At 51.1% G+C, this 21,119-nt stretch overlaps 2 protein-coding genes across 5 annotated transcripts in view; one reads left to right on the top strand and one right to left on the bottom strand.

Annotated features, from left to right (window-relative positions):
• Positions 1-21,119, bottom strand: part of Eps8l3 (EPS8 like 3) — a 201,485-nt gene that overhangs the window by 136,267 nt on the left and 44,099 nt on the right. The gene's annotated exons all lie outside the window — the stretch shown is intronic.
• Csf1 (colony stimulating factor 1) lies at positions 1,389-20,593 on the top strand. 3 transcript variants are annotated; one of them, XM_031375142.1, is made up of 9 exons: positions 1,389-1,828; positions 4,939-5,061; positions 6,207-6,269; positions 7,775-7,945; positions 11,209-11,356; positions 13,386-13,516; positions 14,464-14,516; positions 14,838-14,896; positions 18,511-20,593. In XM_031375142.1, the coding sequence occupies exons 1-8, from the start codon at positions 1,790-1,792 to the stop codon at positions 14,881-14,883; spliced, it is 774 nt and encodes a 257-aa protein (XP_031231002.1). In that variant the 5' UTR covers positions 1,389-1,789; the 3' UTR covers positions 14,884-14,896; positions 18,511-20,593. The 3 variants fall into 3 exon arrangements, with proteins under 3 accessions (XP_031231002.1, XP_031230999.1, XP_031231000.1); XM_031375139.1 differs by having other exon boundaries at positions 1,390-1,828; positions 12,504-13,516; XM_031375140.1 differs by lacking the exon at positions 18,511-20,593 and adding an exon at positions 15,779-16,414 and having other exon boundaries at positions 1,390-1,828; positions 12,504-13,516.

Below are 21,119 nucleotides of genomic sequence, written 5' to 3'. Positions count from 1 at the left end.
AGAGGTAAGTGAAGTGGGGTGCCACCAGGAGGAAGCATTCCGGCTCAGAGTGCAGGTCAAATGTAATCACTTATCACCAGGATACAGTGGTTCTAAACCCTCTCAATGCTGAGCCCCTTTAATACAGTTCTTCATGCTGTGGTGATCCCCAGCCATAAAATTACTCCATTGCTACTTCATAAGTGTAATTTTGCTACCGTTATGAATCATAATGTAAAACATATGATATGCAGGATATCTGATACGCAACCCCCAAAGAGGTTGCCACACACAAATTGAGAACCACCAGGAAAACAATGTAGAGAATGAATGAGTGCCAACTTAACTGGGAGGAATGGGTTGAGTCCAGTGGGAACACAGAAAAAAGGATCTATCAGCCAGAAGCATCCCAGAAGGCTTTGCAAGAGGAAGGGATAAGATGTGATTATAACCTTAAAAGGTGAGACATTCACCCTAAGATGGATGGGGGAAAGGAACCCTTCATGTCAGAGGAAGCCGCCTGAGCAAAGGAATATGAGTGACACTTGCTCAGGGATAGGTAGAGCAAGGGACATGGAGGATAAGTGACAAAAGGTGCGTCTTTGAGACCTGGCCACTCATCTGGGCATGGAGGGATTGAAGCACAATGAATCAGGATGAATGGAAGGAAGAAAAAGATCCTGATGTTGGCAATATAATTAAAAGGCTCCCCTTGATAGGTTTAGATCCATTCTCATGAAAGGACAAAATGTGACTGTATGTACACACACACACACACACACACACACACACACACACACACACAATGTATTTCCAACAGAGTTGGGGGAAATCTAGGGCCCAGGAACACCAACCTTTCCACATAACCTGGGTTTGGCAGCCCAGGAGCAGGGGACCAGCCAACTCTTTCAGGTCAAGCACCTGAAGTGTCTCCTGGCACCGAGTACAGAATCGCCCAGCTAGTTGTCACAGGACTGGGTCCCTCCTCTTCTAGCCAGGTAGCTGGATTGCTCCCCACTTTTCCCTACAGCCAGGGGATCGGGATCGGAAGTTTAGCAGATTCTTTGAACAATGCATAGGAGGGAGCAAGCCAACCTGCAAAGCCCTGGGCTCCATGAGGGAGTTGAATGGAGCTGCAGCAGAGAGGCGTTGGTCTTCTGTAGCTGGTACATCCCCATTCAAGTCCTGTTAAATGTTCTCTGTCGGTTTCCTGCTCAGATTTGTGGATTTTCGGGCCTAGAGGGAAAGTCCCTAGGGGCCAGCATTAGACCGAGAACAATCACACGAGATTGACAAGAGTGGCGAGCACAGAGGGAAAGGCAGTGTCTTGTCCAGAGCTCGAGAAAGGAGGGGGAGGGCGGTGGAGCCCCGGTTACTTTGCTAAAGGCTGCGGAGCTTGCACAGCCACAGAGCGACTGGGAAGAGAGCTAGCGGGGACGACCGGGCGGCCCGCTTGGGGGAAGGGAGTCGGCGGCTCCGTGGGCCTCTGGGGTGTAGTATGTGTCAGTGCCTGTGAGTGTGTTTGTGTGTGTGTGTCTGTGTGTGTCTGGCGGAGGGCCAGGGTGATTTCCCATAAACCACATGCCCCGCCAGCCCGCCCGCTTAAAAGGCTGTGCCGAGGGCTGGCCAGCGAAGCTCGGCCAGGGGAAAGTGAAAGTTTGCCTCGGTGCTCTCGGTGTCGCTGCGGCTCTCTGCATCCCAGGACAGCGGCGTGGCCCTCGACCGGGGCGCAGGCTCTCCAGCCACTAGCGAGCAAGGGAGCGAGCGAACCAGGGCGGCCAACACGCCGTGCCGGGACCCAGCTGCCCGTATGACCGCGCGGGGCGCCGCGGGGCGCTGCCCTTCTTCGGTAAGCTGCAACCGTGGCGCGCGGGGCCCGGGCCGGGCTGGGGCAGGAGCTCTGCAGCAAAGCAGCAGGCGGCTCGGCGTGGCCCCTTGGAGCGGACAGCCGCTTCTCGCCAGCTGCCCAGGCCTCCTGGCCCTGGGTTCTGGCTTCCTTACTGCTTCTACTCTAGGGCTGAGGCCCCGCGGTGTTTCAAGAGCTGCTTCTGGGGCTGCAGCGCTTTGCGAGGTAAAGTGAAGGCTGCTCATCCCATTGCACGGAGGAGAACACTGAGCTACCCACACGCAGGAGAGAGAGAGATGGGGGATGGGAGTGTCACAGCAATTGGTACAGGCCCAGTGTCTGCCAGGATGGTCAACCAGGTCTCCAGGTTCCGAGTGTGGCATCATCCCCACTAGACATCTTTCTTTGGCTATTGCATATGATTTTAGGCCCCAATTGGGAGTGGGCCTTCTGGGTAGGGAAAACTCAGGGTCACTCAGCTTTATGCCAGGACCTGTGCTGAGCAACCTGTTGGCAGGAAAAAAAAGAGAGAGAGAGATGGGCATGTTGCTACTTGTTCAATGGATGTGCAGGAGCTGTTAGGGACTTGGGTGGCTCTTTGAGGGGAACTGGACCCGAACGTTTTCTTGAAGAATTTGGTTCAATGAGATGGGGCTATTCTGGGCTCTGCCGCTGACTGAGGAAAGTGCAAGGAGAGTTCAGAGCTGCCTGCTCAGAAGGGTCCCCAGTAGTGGCAGCAGATGATACTGTGGCTCTTACAGAGCAAAAGATTGTACTTTCGATCAACAGCAAGTGTGCCTGCTTCAGGGGAGAATGAGAGGGAAAACCTAGAGGGCAGGAACAGAACTTGTGATGGGCAGAGGAGAGGGTTGCAGGTGTCTGGGAGGAGAGAAAAGCAGATCCACAGGGAGGGAGGGCTCATCGAGAGGCACAAGATGGGCTTAGGAGGAGGGGAAGGGATGAAGAGTTATCCCATACGCAACAGGCATAAAGAAAGAAGAGAAAAGAAAAGAAAAGAAAGACTAGAATGGGAAACAAGAGGAAAGACAGGAGGCCAGAATTAGACAAGCTGAGTTGGAGGATTCAGTCAGGCAGTCAGGCCAGGTCTCTGCAGACTTTACTGACTGGGAAATGGAATTGATGTCTTGAAGTGCTCTGAGCCTGCAGCAGTTTCCTTCCAGGACTGCTCTCATAGTCAGAGGCTAAGGCAGTGGGTGGGAGGAAGAAGCAAGCCAGGAAGAGCCTGTCCAGCCAGATGCAAGCTAGAGTGTTAACCCTTGGGTGTCCATCTGTATCCCTGTCTATGGTAGCTGGTAGCACTGGGGTTACAGATCCAGATCCAGGAGTGGCCCCCTTTGGTCATCTTCGGAGCCAGCGGCTGTGCATTATTTCTGTGCATGCTTGAAATGCCACCAAAAGCCAGGTAGCCCTGAAGTAATGTCTTTACCTTGCTATCTTCAAACATCAATGGCTTGAAGTTCCCAGATTGAGGTATTTCTGAATGTCTCCACTCCCGGGAGCCTGGGCCAGAGTTATCTTCTGCACAGTCATTTCCTTTAACAGGTTCTGAGCCTGGGATTCTGGAGATCCGGGCTGCCACTCCCACTCAGGGCTAACTTTCCAATTGCCCAACCATGCCCAAAGCAGTTTATCAACCCATAGCTGGCTGAGTGCTCTCTCTCTCTCTCTCTCTCTCTCTCTCTCTCTCTCTCTCTCTCTCTCTCTCTCTCCCATCCCCACCCCCGTGGTCAGGCAAGGACCTTAACAGGTCCTGTATGTAATGGCATTGGCCAACCCTGTGCCTTAACGCCCATCAGCAACTTCCACCCTTTAAGGCCTCAATGTGGTCCCTCTTCCCTCCACTGGCTTTGGGCTTTTAGATGTAACCCAGTGTTGTTATGGACTGCTTCATAGCCTGTGTTTTTCCAATGCGCTCCTGTTTACAGCATTTGTCTCATCATCTGGACTATTGGGGTAGAGCCCAGATCCAAGAAGGTGCCAGCCATCACTCCACCCTGCCAGCACTTCCCTGAATTGGGGGGTATCCACAGCCAGAATGCTCAGAATGGCAGCCTCGGGCCAGGGAGAGAAAGAAAGCCCAAGAGCCCCTCTGCCCCAGCTGGCATCTCCTGGGATACCCTAGTGGAGCCCAAAGGGACGGGAGGATTTTAGGGTAGAGGAGGAAGGAAGGCGGAAAGATCTCGTCAGGTGTCAGGAGCCAGACCTGTTACTCTAGGGATGAGCAGCTACTGGGCCAGGTGGGTGTTGATGAAAGGGAGACAACTTTCTTGCTGTGGCAAGAGCTTGCTGACTGGATGAAGGGCCCGATGGGTCTCAGATAGGCAGATGCCAGAAGGGAGACACAGCTTTGATTAGTCAGCTGGACTCTTCTCGAAATGCAAGGCTACAGAAGGCCTCCCACTTGAGCTGAGTTCCCAGTGTTTGGTCCTGGTATTTCCCCCTGGAGAACCAGGCCTGTGGAACCAGGTGGAAAGGAAGATAGGTGCCAGGGGTAGTGAATGTTTCTGGCTTGCAATCTGAAAGCTACTGTCTGACCACAAACTTTGTCTCAGTGTTAAAAGGACAGAAAATATTACCCTTGAGTCTCTCAGTCACTAAAACTTATAAAGGTTCGCACACCACTAGTTATTATCATTAGATGTTCTCTGTAAGCCGGAAAGGTAGCTTATCATTTAAAAACACTTGTTGCTCTTGCAGTGGATCTAGGTTCAAATCCCAGAACCCAGATGGTGGTTCACAACCATTCATACCTCTGGGGCCAGGGGATTCCAAGAGGCAAACACATAGAGTGTGTCCATGCAAGCAGGCAAAACATTCATAAACACGAAACAAAAATAATAAGTATTTTAAACTTGCCTTTTAAAGTTCTCTGTATTGCTGAGCTGCCTGGGGTTAACCTGAGGAGAGTTTTTGGAGAAGATGGCATTTGAGTTATTATCAAGGGAAGAGTGAGATGGTGCCCTGGCTGATAAGAATCTAACTGGGGAGTGCTGCATTATGGGAATGGGGCTTTGCTTTTTTTGCCCTTAGTGGGACATAGGGGCAGCTACGGAGAGGAAATGCTGGGAAGACATGACTCCCTTCTGTTATAGACATGGCTGGGCTCCCGGCTGCTGCTGGTCTGTCTCCTCGTGAGCAGGAGTGTTGCCAAGGAGGTGTCGGAACACTGTAGCCACATGATTGGGAATGGACACCTGCAGGTCCTGCAGCAGTTGGTAAGTATGAGACCAAGCCTTCTCCTCACGGAGGAAACTGAGGCAGCAGCCAGAAGGCAGAGTCAAAGAGAGGGCTTACAGAAAATAGTTAACTGGATAATGGCTATCCTGGTACTTGTCTCATTGATCTTCCTGAGGTAGAGAGTTTAGGTCCTCCCAACCCCTTAGTCCGGGTCCCCTGTAGTGAATAGGGTGGGCTTCTAACGGTTGCCCGAGTTAATGGTAGCCCAGAAATATCCACTATGGATTCTAAAAGGCTCCTTACCCTGCTCTGACTCAGACAATGTCTCCTTTGGGAAGTCAGCCCGGTCTGCCTGCTGGGTCCAGATGGTTCATCCCGCTCCTAGATAGCCAGATCCCCTGACAGCCTGGCACCAGGGCCCCACCCAAACTTAGATGGGAGGCTCCAGCCTAACTCCCCACCTCTGCCTTCACTCCCCTGACCGTTACCCCTAAGGTTCGGGTACCCTGCTCCTCTGGTCTGGGAAGGAACCCAGATCCCATTCTAATAGGCTTAACGGAATCATCAACAATTCTAAATGTCTTCTAAGCTAGGCAGGATCCAGTTGTTGTCATGGCTTCTGCTCCTCTCACTAAAGAATTTATCATCTTTCCACAAGCTCGGCAGGGTGGGGCACCAGTGGGTAAGGCCATCTGCAGAGCCCTGAACTTGGGCCCTGGAGCTGAGCCTCCCAATCTCCCTTCTTAACAGCCCTCTCTTTGCATGCAGCTTCCATAGCAGACATAGATGTCCATGAGTGTCATCGTGGTCTCTGAGGACTAGAACACTATTCCAGAGAGGCAGGGGCTAGAGACCCAGACTCCCCAGAGCTTGGCCAGCCTCTCGTTGAGGCTTTTTATGATAGAGTGCTTACCACCTTCCAGAAAAGGTTACATCCTATATTTTCCTAGAGATAATTCTTCCTTATACAGACTAGACTGTGTGATTTCATAGGTCAAAGTGTTTGTCTGTCTGCTTTTAAGTCCTTTGGGCACAGTTCTTCCCCTAGCTGTGGCTCTGTCATTTTGGCAATGTTTTAGGGAGGTAAGGTTAAAACATCCTTCACCCCCCAACCTGGGTCCCCATCCTGAAGCTGAGCTGACCTGTAGGAACCATGTAACCGCTGGCCTGTTCTATCTCACAGATCGACAGCCAAATGGAGACTTCATGCCAGATTGCCTTTGAATTTGTAGACCAGGAACAGCTGGTGAGTAGCAAGTGTTTGTAAGGCCCTGAGTGCTTAAGTGAATGCTCACAGCCCACCCTGTGGTGGCATGAACAGCATGAAGGCAGCAGAAAACCTAGAGCAGACATGATGAAGATATGAGAGTCCCTGGATGCTCAAGTGTCAAGTTCCAGCCTGCAGGGCTGGGCAGGGTCCAGAGCTTATAAATCCTGCGCTTGTTTCCTTACTTTGACCTGGCATAAATCAGGCACTTGCTAAATGCTAGGCACATCCCCCAGTTAATCCTAACAGTACCATTCTGAGGTCCACAAATATTGCTTGTTGCCCATGCAGAGATTAAGGAGCATACTTAGTTAAGTGATAGAGGCCTAATTTGAACTCAAGAATGTTATAACTTGTAAAATAAAAATGTGCTTTATTTTTTAGATCACATATCCTCCAAACCACTGGTCAGAGACAGGAAGGCAGTCTAGCCTGACTTTCTACCCCATCCCTAACTGACCAGCTACCCAGTGCAGCCAATACTGCCTCCCTGCACCTTAGGGTGCTGTCCGTCTATCCTCCCCGGTCCCTTGGAAATTTTCAGGGGCTTCTTGACTTCTCTGACTCTAGGGCACTCTTCATCTTACCACTAGGGGGAGCCCTCTGAAACACCAAAGCCTTCACCTATTTCTCCTTACCTGTCAGGAACCCTATGGCTCCAGGAGAAAGCACAGTCCAGTTCCACGTCTGCAGTACCCACCACACCCTAAGTTCATCTCCCTCCTCTGCTGCATCCTGCTCCTCATTTCTGCATCAGTTCTTTGTGATGTCTTTCCATCACTTTCCATGTGTCCCGCCAATCCCTGGGCCACCACCCCCTTACCTTCTAGCCTCAAGACAACAGTCAGTCTACCCAGAATTCCTTTCGTCTCTGATCCATGCACCTCTGTGGACATGCCACAGCTTACACAGTCTCAGGGTTTCATCCATCCATTCTCTTGCTCCTTTACCTGCACCATGGCACCTATTTACTGGATCAGGCACTAGAGATACAGAGATAAAAGCAGTTTCTGTCTTTGAACCAACTGCTGTGTCCTTGGAGACAAAACCCAAGGTACACTTTTGACAATGAGGTAGTCCTCAGTATTTTTATATTTTGGAGGATTTGAAGGGGCCATATGGGGAAAAAAAAACTTTTGTGGAAGCAAGCTGTAAGAGGGGGGGAGTGCGCTAAGGGGCAGCAAGGCTGAAACCCATCCTCCCCTGTGTGTCTCCTGACTAAAGCTGCATTTCAGAAATCCAAAGCTCTCTCTAATCAGAATCCACCTTTCCTTCACACCAGCTCAACTCTCAGTTATGGTTGATTTAAAGAAAGAGAATAAAAGCCAGGCCAAGGGTATCACCATCCCCATCACCAGGGTGCTGTGTCCCCTCCTCAAGAGTACAGGACAGCAGGCTACAGCCCTCCATCTGCCTAGGGTGTGACTGTCTGGCTTCCCAGGCCACCATGGCCAAGTGCTAACCTCCTGGCTCCTGTATTCCAGGATGATCCCGTTTGCTACCTAAAGAAGGCTTTTTTTCTGGTACAAGACATAATCGATGAGACCATGCGCTTTAAAGACAACACCCCCAATGCCAACGCCACTGAGAGGCTCCAGGAACTCTCTAGTAACCTGAACAGCTGCTTTACCAAGGACTCTGAGGAGCAGAACAAGGTAGGGTGACTCTGGGGCTGGAGTACCAGGGAAGGGGCAGAGGGAGGCCTCATATGCTTGCCTGAACCTTACTAACTTGCCTTGCCCATTCATTTCTTTACTCCATCCACCTTCATCAAGCATTCATTAAACAGAAAGCACAGTGCTGGACCCTGAGGATATCCTTGGAGCAAGAAATTCCTCTTCCCACCCTTACAGGGCTTAGAGTCAAGCAAGGCAGGCAGCTGTTAAATGATGACACCTGTACATATAATCAGAGGGGCTCTTCATCCATTCAGCAAAACCTTACTGAGTGACCACTGTATATCAAGTGCTGTTCTGGACACCAGGAATGAGCTGTGATTTAAAAAAAAAAAAAAAAGGCAAAAATCCCCACAATCATGAAGAGAGGAGGGGTGCTGAGGCAGCTAAACTGAGCAAGGACTCGAATGGATGATGGTGCTGATAGCATTGGAGAAGCGTAGAGCAGGTGAAGGGAGTCCTGAGTGACAGTGAGAGGAACCCGAACCCAAGACTCTGAAGTGCGGTGAGGAGCTAGAGTAATGAGGATGCAGAGGGGAAGAGACAAAGGCAGCTTCTAAGCAAGAAAACTTTAACTGGCCCTCCAGCATGAGGAAGAGCAGTAAGAGCCATGGATGGAGAAATATTCTGGAGTGAAGAGCACTACGCTTAAGCCCTAGGGTAACCAGAAAGGTTTGCATTCAGAAACTCAAAGGGGGTCAGTATGGCCCAGACATGGGGTGGAGACAGGAGGGGGCAAAGTCAGGAAGCACACCATTCATTCCTGGTATCAAAGAGGTGGGCTTTTTGTCTTAAATTTGAAAGATGCCACCATAAGCTAGTGAATGACACGATGCCAAATATGATGGAAGGCTATCTGGTGGTGAGGAGGCTGTGGAGAGCAGGAATGAAGGGCAGGGGGCCAGTGGGAGGCTCAGCCAAGCTGGGTATTGTGGTGAGTTGAATCAGAGGCGAACAGGGAAAATGGAGGTGAGTGGGCATGATCCCTCCAGACAAGTAGGACTTGATGCTTCCTGGTAGAAAGGGAAAGGGTGAGTCAGGATGCTTTCATCTTGAGTCCCTGGAGTTCTCACTGACGTCAAAATAAGGATGACCACAGGCAGAGTGGGTTTGAGGGAAGAGCTCAGTTTGGTGTGAGGTGCATCAGACAGTGCAGGAGAGGCTCATGATTGTGAGTGCTGGACATACAGACGCTGTTTGTAGAGCCACAGAACTGCACAGCCCTGACCACCCTTCTCACCTCGGTGAGAAGACAACAGGATCCAGGATCCTGAATGAAACACAGCCTGAGATAGGAGAAAAACATGGAGAGGGCAGAGCTTCCAAATGGAAGGAGGCTGAGAAGTCAAGTAAGACAGCGTCCGTTGGTCCGTCTGACTCAGCAGCATGGAGATTGCTGTTGGAGACAGATAGAGAGGAAATAGAGACCACAAAGTAGAGGAACTTCGCTCCAAAGGGGACAGGAAATCAGGTGTTCTGGAGTGGCTGTATGGCTGAGGAAAGGCTGGCTCTTTACTAGGCATCGATTCACCTGGAGAGCTTATTTAAAATGCAGAGTCCCAGCATACACCATTATGGATTCTACTTTCCTGGGCCCATAAGCGAGCCCTGGAATCTGAATTTTAAGAAACTGCCCCATCAATGGCTGAGATAGAAGCTCCTCAGTTTCTCCTGGGCCGATGACTACTATTCACTCAGTGCATGCTGAGAGGTGGCTCAGGGGGAGGACAGAGTGTAAGCCAAGGAGCCGAGTCCAGCCATACTGCTCAGAAAAGTATTATGCGCTCCTGAACCAGCAGGCCCCTCCATGCGGAGAAAGCTTGGGTCTCGGGGTTCTAGGTGAGGATGCCTGGTTTCTTTTACAGCACATAAGGCTAGGTTTGAGGGAAACAGCTTTATAAAGACACGTGCAGGACAGAGACAGTTGCCTGACTTAACAGCTCCTGGGAGAGGCTGGGGTGCTGTTGCTCTAACAGCACAAACAAGGAGATGAATCCACATAAAGCCGGTCATTTGTCTCTCACCTAGCTGCTGAGCAATGAACCCAAGCCTGGGTCATTTCAGTCATGTATTTGTCTAGTAACTGTTTATAAACCTGCTATGGATGGGCCAGAGAGATGCAGTGATGTAACCAAGGGAGCTACAGTAGCCATGGAAAACCTACTCTTCTTCTCAGAATAGCTCAGCTTTAAGGGGGAAAGTTGGCATTCTGGAAATAGGCTGTAACACACATGGCATAGCTTGCTGTGGAAGGGGAAGTGGACCCAGAACAGAACCCCCGAGGCACTACAGGATTCAGAAGGAGCTCAGGCACAGAGCCTGAAGGAGCAGCTGGTGAGGAGGGAAGAACCCAGGAGGGCATGGCTTCTCAGAGCTGCAGAGGGTGTGAGTGTGAGCACCTGGGCCCAACGCAGAGGAGAAGCCCCACACTCAGCAGGCAGGCCAGGGCATCCTCGGTATCTCCTCCTAAATGCCGCACCGGCTAAGGACCTCACCTCCTCTGGTCTCCCCAGGTCTGCTCTCTACACCGTACCAAGATGATTTTCCTAAAGTACATGTCTTATACCACAGGCCACCTCCCCAGCAGGTTTTCAGTTTCCTGTTGGCTCTGTGGATTACAAGTTCCTGGCAGAGTCAACATGTTCTTGGCCTTGGCAGAGCTCTTTCCAGCTGCATCCCTCACCACTGCCTTCCCACATGGCAGAGCTGTAGCCACCCCAGGCTTCTTTCAATCTTCTGCTGTCTCCTGCTTTCCTGCCTCGGGGCCCTTGCATCTTATATCATCTCTGGCCCCACTTCCTTCTCTTCCCTCGCTCATCTTTTAGCTGTTCCTTCGGAGATCTTCTCCCTGGGCCCTTATTTAGGGCCCATTTGTTACACACATTCAGACGGTTCAGGACACTCTCTTGGGAGTCACTGTGACTTGTAACAATGTGTTTAGTGGTAGTGTCTGCTGGGTTCAGTGGCCAGCTTGGTCAGGAACCACTTCTTTTTTGTTCACTGCATGATGCCCAGATAAACTGTCATATACCTGGCACTTGAACATGTGTTAGACGGATCTCTGACTAAATGATGCATCTCTCAACCTCAAGACTGATGCTGCTGTGAAGCAGAGAAGATGTGAGGGAGGAAACAAAAGGGGGAAAGAAAATGCATGTGAGAAAACCCAAGAGAATTTGACAGAAATAACAGTGAGGAGGCCCATGTTCATGCTTACCAAAGGGGGCTCCACTCTCCTCCAGGCCTGTGTCCGAACTTTCCATGAGACTCCTCTCCAGTTGCTGGAGAAGATCAAGAATTTCTTTAATGCAACGAAGAATCTCCTTGAAAAGGACTGGAAGATTTTTAGCAAGAACTGCAACAACAGCTTTGCTAAGTGCTCTAGCCGAGGTAAGCACAGAAGGGGCCAATCACAGGGAGGGTGTGTGCAAGGTGAGATGTGGGGCTAGGGGAATCCCAGAGGCAGCCTGGGTGCTAAGTGTGTTTCTGTGTTTTGTGTACTTGTGTGGCTTCATGTACCTTAAAGTCCTGGGCACATGTCTCTGCTGACATGTGTGTGCATGTATACTGACTTATGCCTGCATGTACTGTCTCACTGCCAAACTTCATGTGGCAGTATCAAGAAGGCCCCTGCTGGTGGCTGTGATGGTAGTGAAGGGTAAGGGGCCCTTTCTCAAAAAACCATGTAGGCATGGTGGCTTCCCGCCTGGGCTTTGCAGGCTGGCTGAATAAATGGGGATTCCGTGGAAAGAGCAGGTGCTCCATCTGGCAATCAGGGTCCTTGCTCCAGGAGCTCTGCTGCAAAACACCAGGATAACCTGGCTCCAGAAGTCCCCGGGATGCCTTGGATGTCCCCTCAAGGGACAAGGCTGGATTTGAAGTCTGAACGTCATTCAAACTCTCTCTACCTGTGCACTCTGCGTGTACTCGTCTCTGCATCCTGTGCCACGTGTGTCCTGCATTCGGCCTCAGTCCCCAAGGCAGGGGCTGAGGTCCTGCAACCGGACAACAGCCAAGTCCAGCCTTAGGGCTTCAATTCCAAAACCCTGAACTTTGGCTGCTTCCCAGCCCTGGCCTGGTCCTGCCTGTGGCAGTGGCTGTGGCGGTTCCACTCCTGGCTGTGCATGAAACCTGTGTCTTGGAGGCTCTGAGTGTCTTATGTTAATCCAGGAGCTATTGCTCGGCCCCCTGGCCTGGGTGCTGCTAACCCCTGGCTTGGCCTCTGGCTAGAGCCCCAGTGCACTGTCCTGTGGTCCTCCTCACCCTGCCTGAGCCCTGCTCTGTTTGTCTGTACCTTGCTTTTGGTTCTGAGTCCATGATACCCTGCATATTGATCCCTCCTGCCTGAGTTCTGTGTCATGAGCGTTTATTACTGTCCTGCCCTCTCCCCAGCCCCAGGGCTGTGTTAGAAGAGGGACGCCTTCCCCAGGGCCTTACCCGCCCCCCCCCTTAGCCTCTCTGGGGGGAGCTGTGCTGGAGGCTGGTGACTCTATCTCCTCCCCATCTTTCTCTCTCCCCCTCTCTGTGGTTCTTTCAGATGTGGTGACCAAGCCTGATTGCAACTGCCTGTACCCTAAAGCCACCCCTAGCAGTGACCCGGCCTCTGCCTCCCCTCACCAGTCCCCCGCCCCCTCCATGGCCCCTCTGGCTGGCTTGGCTTGGGATGATTCTCAGAGGACAGAGGGCAGCTCCCTCTTGCCCAGTGAACTTCCCCTTCGCATAGAGGACCCAGGCAGTGCCAAGCAGCGACCACCCAGGAGTACCTGCCAGACCCTCCAGTCAACAGAGCAACCAAACCACGGGAACAGACTCACTGAGGACTCACAACCTCATCCTTCTGCGGGGGGCCCCATCCCTGGGGTGGAAGACATTCTTGAATCTTCACTGGGCACTAACTGGGTCCTAGAAGCTTCTGGAGAGGGTAGTGAGGGATTTTTGACCCAGGAAGTGAAGTTTTCCCCCTCCAAGCCTGTAGGGGGCAGCATCCAGGCAGAGACTGACAGATCCAGGGCCTTCCCAGCATCTCCATTCCCTAAATCAACAGAGGACCAACAGCCAGCAGATATAACAGACATGCCGTTGACAGAGGTGAACCCTATGAGACCCACTGGCCAGACACAGAATAATACTCCTGAGAAGACGGATGGTTCATCTAAGCTGCCTGGAGACCATCAGGAGCCACGCTCTCCCCATACTGCGACACTGAATCCCCAACGAGTCAGCAACTCAGCCACCCCCTTTGCTCAGTTACTGCTTCCCAAAAGCCACTCTTGGGGCATTGTGCTGCCCCTTGGGGAGCTCAAGAGCAAGAGAAGTACCAGGGATCGAAGGAGCCCCGCAGAGCTGGAAGGAGGACCAGCAAATGAGGGGGCAGCCAGGCCTGTGGCCCGTTTTAATTCCATTCCTTTGACTGACACAGGCCATGTGGAACAGCATGAGGGATCCTCTGACCCTCAGATCCCTGAGTCTGTCTTCCACCTGCTGGTGCCGGGCATCATCCTAGTCTTGCTGGCTGTCGGGGGCCTCCTGTTCTACAGGTGGAAGCGGAGGGTAAGGAGAACCCCAGGAGGGGAGGACATCCTACAAGGGCAGAACAAAGGCTGGGTAGGGTACAAGGAGGCTGGAGACAAACCAGGTTCCAAGAGGTTGTGCAGTTGCTGGAAGGTGGGGATGACAGGCCGAAGGGTAGAAGGTAGTGATGGAGCGTGGCTTTAAGAATCAGGAGTTGCCAGGTTTGGTGGTGTGCATTTAACCTTAGCAATCCAGAGGTACAGGCAGGCCTCTGATCTACTGGTCGGCAAAGCAGGTTCTAGGCTAGCCAAAGCTACATAGAGAGATCCTGTCTGAGAAATTAATTAATTAATTAATTTATGAGATCTCCAGCCTCCTGGAGATCATTGAGAAAGGATGAGTTCTAGGCTAGCCAGAGCTACATAGAGAGATTCTGTCCAGTACATACCTACATATATACATACATAAGTACATATGTGCATACATACATACATACATACATAAATACATAAATTTGAGAGGTCTCCAGCCTCCTTGAGATCATTGAGAAAGGATGAGAACAGAATAGTGTAGAAAAGGGAATTCTTGGCTGGGAACTCAGGATGCAGAGGCAGAGGCAGGTGGATCTCTGTGAGTTCAAGGTTGCATGATCTACAGAGTGCCAGCGTAGCCAGGGTTTTTACGCAAAGAAACCCCGTCTTGAAAAAATGAGGGGGAGAGGGAGAAAGGGAGAGAGAGAGAATATTCTTAAACAACCAAGTGGGAGAGGGGAGGAAGGGGGAGGGATGCTGTTCTGGGAGCTTGAGGGCTCATTAGGTGGTATTCTACATGGGAGGGGACAGGAGAAGGAGCACCCATCCTCAGAGGCTCGGGAATCTCCCTCAGCTGGGCATGCTTTGAGGCAGTGGGAGGAAATCTTGCAACTGTTTTAGTGATGCTTAGAGGTATGCCAGCACCTCAGTGAGATAAATCTTTCTTGTTCTCAGAGCCATCGAGACCCTCAGATACTGGATTCTTCTGTGGGGCGACCAGAGGGCAGGTGAGCAGTTGGAGTGGGGATATGGGAGTCACTGGATGTCTGCCTTGGGACCTGCTTCCCCTTTAGATTGAAACAGAGGCTTCTCCCCCTTGCCCTAAGAAAATAAAGCTGCAGAGCAGGGTGGGTACCAAGAAAGAAGAGCCTCTCTTCTTCCCATGACAGTGGAGCTTTCTCCTGATTTCTTCCTAGAGCTGGGCAGTTCTGGGTCTTCTAAATCTCACAGAGATGGAACCCCTGTGCAGGGTTGGGGATAATCTAGGAGGTCCCCTCGGTTCCATGCTCCTGCTGAAGTCTTATGTCAGCCCTGTGTTCTGCCTGCAGCTCCCTGACCCAGGATGAGGACAGACAGGTGGAACTGCCAGTGTAGAAAGGATTCTAAGGTAAGGTTCTGATTTTGATATCTCTCTATCCCTTAAAAAGAACTATCTCCAGGTACCCACCCCTGTTGTAGAAACCACCTAACTCCCTGGAGGCCCACACATTTCAGCTTCCTCTCCTCTGTCCCACTCCCAGGCCCATTCATTCATCATCAGGTCTAGCTAGGTCCCTCTCTTCCAGGCCTCAGGTCTCCCCTTGCTCCTGAATACCCTCCCCTGCAGAGACCAGTTACTGCAACCTCTGCGTTATGCTTCTATTCTTGCTGTTGCTACATCTGATCCCAAAGCAACCACATTCCTCCTCCTCTAATGAGACTTTTACAAGGTCTTTACCACCCTGGAGAATTTTCATTAGCCTCTGCATGGCTGCCAGCCCCCTTCAAATACAAGCATTTCCAGCTTGGTGCTGAGCCCTGACCTCCTCAGCATCCTCTTCTTGCCAAACTGTGCCTTATCTGGTCCTGCTGCCAAGCCAAGGTTATTGGTGCCTCCCTGATTTAGGATCATGGTGCCATAGAAATTTAGTCTTGGGAGAGCTGTCAAGAGGTCATTTGACCCAGTGTCCCAGCCTGAAAGAGCTACTCTGCATCCCCCACAGGGAGTCAGCCAGCTTCCTGCACACACATACTCCCAGTTCCAGGCAAGTTTTCTGCATGCCAATCTGCTCAACTACGCATAACACTGGGGTCACAACACACAACACTGGGGGAATTCCTTCCTTACGTGAGCAAAGCTGCCTTCCCTTCTCCCCTTCCCCGCCCAGTCCTCTCTCATCTTCTCCTGAGACCTGACATTTAAAGTCAGCTATTCATGTCCCCTTTTAGAATTCTCTGTGTTAAGTGTGGCCAAGCCCCTCAAACATTCCTTATATGATATGGTTTTCAGACCCCTCACCATCCTGGACACACTCGTTTGTCAATGTCCCTCTGAAAATGTGGCGCCCAGCCCTGGACACAGTACTCCAGATGTTGTCTGACCAGCTCAGAGTACAGTAGGACGGTTGCCTTCCTTGATCTGGACAGTACTCTTCTACTCATGCAGATTAAGATCACATTAGTTTTAACAGCTGCATCATATATTGTCATATGTTGAGCTTGTAGTCTATTAAAAACCCCACTTCTATTTCCCATGAGCCTCTGTCCAGCGGACATTCGCCATCCCATACCCTCATACTTGGATACTTAACTCTTTTAGCCAAAGTGTAGTTGATGCTCACCTTTGTTAAAACTCCTTGTTGTTTTTCTGCCCATGCCCTGAGCCTACTGAAAGTGTTCTAGCTCCTAATTTGGTCACTTTATAACTCCTGGTTGGGTCCCCTGCACACTGATGTGTGTCTTTTGTTGTCCTTGCCCACAGTATTGGTGGAGATGTGACCTGTATTCTTCCCCTCTATGCCTACCCACACCAGCCTATCCAGAAGCCTCCCCTTCCTGAAATATTCCACATCCCTCTGGTTGATCTTTTAATTCATACCCCTTCTGCTCTGTTGTATATGGCTAATGCTATATCAATCTGCACACATTTGGATGTTGTTTTATGTATTTTGAATCATATTTTATATGTATATGTAAATTTTGCACTACTAAGAAGATTGTAAGCCCCTAGAGGGCAGGAACTATCTTCTATTTTTTTTTTTCTGCACTTCATTTTCAATCCAGGATTCTAGTACAGACAGTGCCCCCTCCATCCTTGTCAAAAACGTAGTAAATGTTGGTCGCTGGTTTTAGGTCTGAATCACCAACTAACCCTGGCCAGATTTCTCTAACTGACCAGCCTTCTGACTGACCAATTAACCAGCCAACTAATCAACTCATCTTACCAGCTAGTTGGCTAACTCACTACTTGGCCAACTAGCTGGTAACTACTTAACTGACTAGTTCTTGACTGATGAGCTGATTGGCTAACTAGCTGGTAAAGTGCTTAGTTGATTTGCTGACTGACTGGATGGCAAACTAGCTGTGTGATCCGCTGAAATTTCCAGTCATACCCCTTGCTGCATGTAAGCAAACTGTGTAGGATGATGTGTCTAAGCCCCTTCCCCAGACAGAGGAAATCTCACAGATGCTCAGAACCAGGCAGATTATTTGGATTAAAGCAATCAGCAACCCATATCTAGAATCCTGGGGACCCACTCTGCAGTAGTGTGGGTGGAGATGGGTGAAATGAATTAGTTGGCTCATTGGAACAGCTGCAAGAAAGACACAGAGCTCCTCTGAACTGAATCAGAGAGTAAAGGTTGCTGGGGACTTTGGGACTCAATGCTGTGTCACCTTACCAAGGGCCACCAGTTTTCCTCCTCCCTGCCACCTGTATGACCCTGCCCTCGGCCCTGGTTTCTCTGTACCCAATTGTCCTTTCCATGCCTCCTAACTCTCAGACCTGCCCAAGTTCCTCACCTAAGGATTTCAAGATTTCACTCTTTCAGCTCAGATCTAAATTGATACCCATTCCAGGACCAAGGAGCCTATGGGAACTGAGTGCCTGTGTCCTGCTTGACCAATACTCTGACAGGAGATGAGTGGGACACACAGAAGTGGGGAGTAAGGGAAGAACATAGAGACTAAGCTGCAGAAAACTCAGGCTCTCGGCCCCAGGAAGCTGGGAGTTGGGTCAGAGGCCAGAGCATGCCCTCTGGGGCCTTCTTCCCCCATGGGCCCTGCCAGAGCCTGTGGCCTGGCTGTACCAGCATGGCTCATGTCCAGTTTATAGTTCCTTCTTGTTTCCTATCCAAAGCATGGGAATAGGCTGGGGGCCAAAGGCTGTAGGTCTCATCTTCCTTCCTTACCCATCACAGGCTTGACCAGTGGGGCTATGGACATTACTGGGGAGGCACCACACAGGGTCCAAAGTCAAATTGTTGGCTGGAGTCCAGGGGATTTCTGCTATGGAACAAAGAGTTCTGAGGATTCTGAGCAAGGGGACAAAGATAGGGGTGGGGTGGGGGAGAGGGCAGAGCCCTGGCTCCCATGGATGACAAGAGGCAAGTCTCTCATCCCATCTCAGAGGAGGTTAGGCTACTCAGGGTGAGCATGCCTGTTGACAGGGCAAGCCCTCCCTTTTCCTGGCATTGTCTCTACCCTCTGCCCCTCAAGCCTGAGCCCTTTCTATTTAGTTGCCTTTGCCTAAATGTATTCTGTGAAAACCCCCTCTAAGGAATGGTATGGAGGGGGCTCTGGAAAATTCTTTGCTACAGTTGGTAGAGATCACCTTAGGTCACTGGTCTAAGACTACTGAGATGGCCTTACCTGAGGAGTAGCCTAGTAGGGACATTCAAGAGCTTGTTCCCTGCTCCCATCTGCTTGAGCAATATGCCCTCTCTCCCTTGGCCTCGACCTCCCCCAGTCTTAGTCCCTCATTTTGTGGTCACTACTCCCCTAGGAGGAGAGGTAGGAGGTGAGGCCAGTCTGTCCAAAGGCTTGGACTGCTGCCAGGCAAAGCTGCCTGGTGTCTCTGTGGTGTCTGGGGTCGCCTAGAGGGACAGGGAAATGACCAGAGGAAGTCTTGCCTGAAGCCAGCCAACAACCCACAGGAATGCCACACCTCCCCCAACTATGTCCTTAGCAACCCTCCCCACACTCACCCTGCTGACCAGCCTTCTTCCCTTCTTTCCCCTACAGCTGGGCACAGAGGACTATCTCTTTATGGAAGGAGACATTATGGGAATGTCCGCCACTACCCTCTCCTGTCATCTTCCTGGGAATGTGGCCTGCCACTACCAGAGCTCCTGCCTACCGAGACTGGATGAAAGCAGCTTTGATGGGGTCTTTCCATCCTCATCCTTAGACTCTCATCTAAAGAGAGAGGGCTGGAGGATGCCCCCCACACACTGCCACTATTTATTGTGGGCCCTGGAGGCTCCCTGCATTGGAGGAAGGGCAGCTCGACAGCTCAGGACCCTTTCCCTTAGGGGCTGCTCCCTCCCCTCAAAACCAGAACCTGGCAAGGGACCCACTAGCCTGTATGGCCCATGGGAGACCAGGACAGATGAGAAGGAGCAGAAGAGCCCTGTGCCCAGAAGACCCAACTGGTGCCAAGGAATCCCAACATGGACAGGCAGGGACCTGTTTCCCAAGAAGAGAGCCTGACATTCAAAGGGTGGGACAGCATCTGCCCGATTTCCCATAAAGGCATAAAGGCACGCAGCCCAAAAGACGGGAGGAGGAGGCGGCCTTTGGCTGCTTGTGCCGACAGCTTAAAGGGGTCTACACCCTCAACTTGCCTAAGTGCCCTCTGCTGATAGCCAGGAAGGAGGGAGACCAGCCCTGCCCTCAGGACCTGTCTGACCTGGTTCATGATGCCAAGAGGAAGACTGAGCTCTAGCCTCATCTTTTCCTGCCCATAGCCCCTGCTAGAGTTCTTTTGCCCAGCAGAGGCACCCCTCATGAAGGAAGCCATTGCACTGTGAATACTGAACCTGCCTGCTGAACAGCCTGTCCCATCCATCCCTAAGCGACCATCCGTCCGAATGTTCTCCCACTTCCTTCAGCCTCTCCTCGGCTTCTTGCACTGAGCTGGCCTCACATGTTGACTGAGGGAGCCCCTGAGCCCCGACCTTCCCCTGCCTCAGCCTTTGATTGTCCAGGGTGAAGCTGTGGGAGAACTGCCTGGGCTGCCAGTCAGAGCTGGTCTTTAGGCTGTGTTCCTTGTCCAGGTTTCTGCAACTTGCACTTTGACATTCCCAGGAGGGAAGTGACTAGTGGAAGGGAGAGAGGAAGGGGAGGCAGAGACAAAGGCCACAGGCAGAGCCATGAATGAGAATGGGTCTTGAAGATATGTGTGTACCCCTAAGCTTGAAGTTGATCTCTATACTCCAGCCCCTCAGCCAGCCTCCTTCCGGTTGTCTAAAACCTGGAGCTGAGCAGATTGTCCTGTCATGAGCTCTGGGGACTGAGCTCCATGCTCCAGCCCCACATGCTTGGCTCCAGCCCCACCCTCTTTTAGCCTTTGTTCTCCAGATCTGACCCAGGTAGGGAAGGATACCCTCCCAGTCTCACCTACCTGTCCCTGTGTCATCTCTAGCCAAGCAAACCAGGTCTAGGGAAAGGTCAAAAAATGGGTTGTTTACTTCCAACTCACTCTGATGCCCTCTGTTTCTTGGGCTAGACTTGTCTGTGGTGACAGGGCTCTCACTTGCCCCTTGGTCTCTTTATGCTGCTGTGTCCCCCTTTCCTGCCTTCCCTGGCGACTGGGTCAATAATCTTTCAGGCCATGGATCTTGGAAGGGAGTGCTCTGTAGACTCCACCAGCCCTGTCCTGAGACAGCAGGGGAAGGACACTGGAGACTTTCTCGTGTGGGGCTTACTTAGCCTTCTAGTTACAGACTATTTCCACGCTAGAAAATACATATTTTAAAATAGAAGGAAAAACACAAATAAACAAAAAGGCATTCTCCTACTCCTCCACCCTAAACATATATTATTAAAGACAAGAGCAAATCCAACCCATTGCAAGAAGCTCTTTGTGGGTGCCTGGTTACATCGGAGCAGGGGGAGCCCCAAATCCACCTGTGGATCTGCGGAACCTCCCCTGTGTGCATAGGAACCCCTTCTCTCCTCTGAGAAAGCCCGGAGGGAGCACTGCCTCACAAACTGTGAGACTGCATTTTTTTATACTTGGAAGTGGTGAATTATTTTATATAAGGTCATTTAAATATCTATTTAAAAAATAGGAAGCTGCTTTTATATTTAATAATAAAAGAAGTGCACAAGCTGCCACGTGTGAGTCATGGGAAAAGTTTTTTGGGGGGTGTGGGCAGCAACAGTAGGTAGGAGGGAGCTGGCTCTGAGATTTTTTTTCAAGGTGCATGGAGAAAGTTTTCTCCGGGTTTCAGTCTTGTTTCTAAAGCCTTCTGTGCTACTGATGCCCAAAGGCATTCATCTGCATATCTGTTTAATAGGAAAAGGACAGAAAGCTGCCAAACCTCAGGCTTGGCGGCTACCCCCACCACACCACCACCTCAAGCCCAGCCCAGCCCAGCCTGGGAAAATGGCTGGTTGGGCTCTTTCCAAGGGCCCCGAGGGGTCTAAAAGGAGGAATCTATCTCTAGGACCATAGATCCCTTCTGTCCGGAGGAGAGAGAACTGGGAGGTCAAGAAGGGTGCTGAGGTATTTAGGTGCTGGTAGGCTGTAAAGTGGACAAGCCGAGGTAAGAAGGGAAGCTGCAGTTGCATGCAAGGCATTAGACTTGGTCTTCCTATTAGAAGGAGAGGGAAACTAAAGATCTGGA

This window comes from Mastomys coucha, unplaced genomic scaffold (assembly GCF_008632895.1).
Source record: "Mastomys coucha isolate ucsf_1 unplaced genomic scaffold, UCSF_Mcou_1 pScaffold16, whole genome shotgun sequence".
In the NCBI taxonomy this organism is placed as follows: domain Eukaryota; kingdom Metazoa; phylum Chordata; class Mammalia; order Rodentia; family Muridae; genus Mastomys; species Mastomys coucha.
This window is presented reverse-complemented; position numbering and strand designations above follow the sequence as displayed.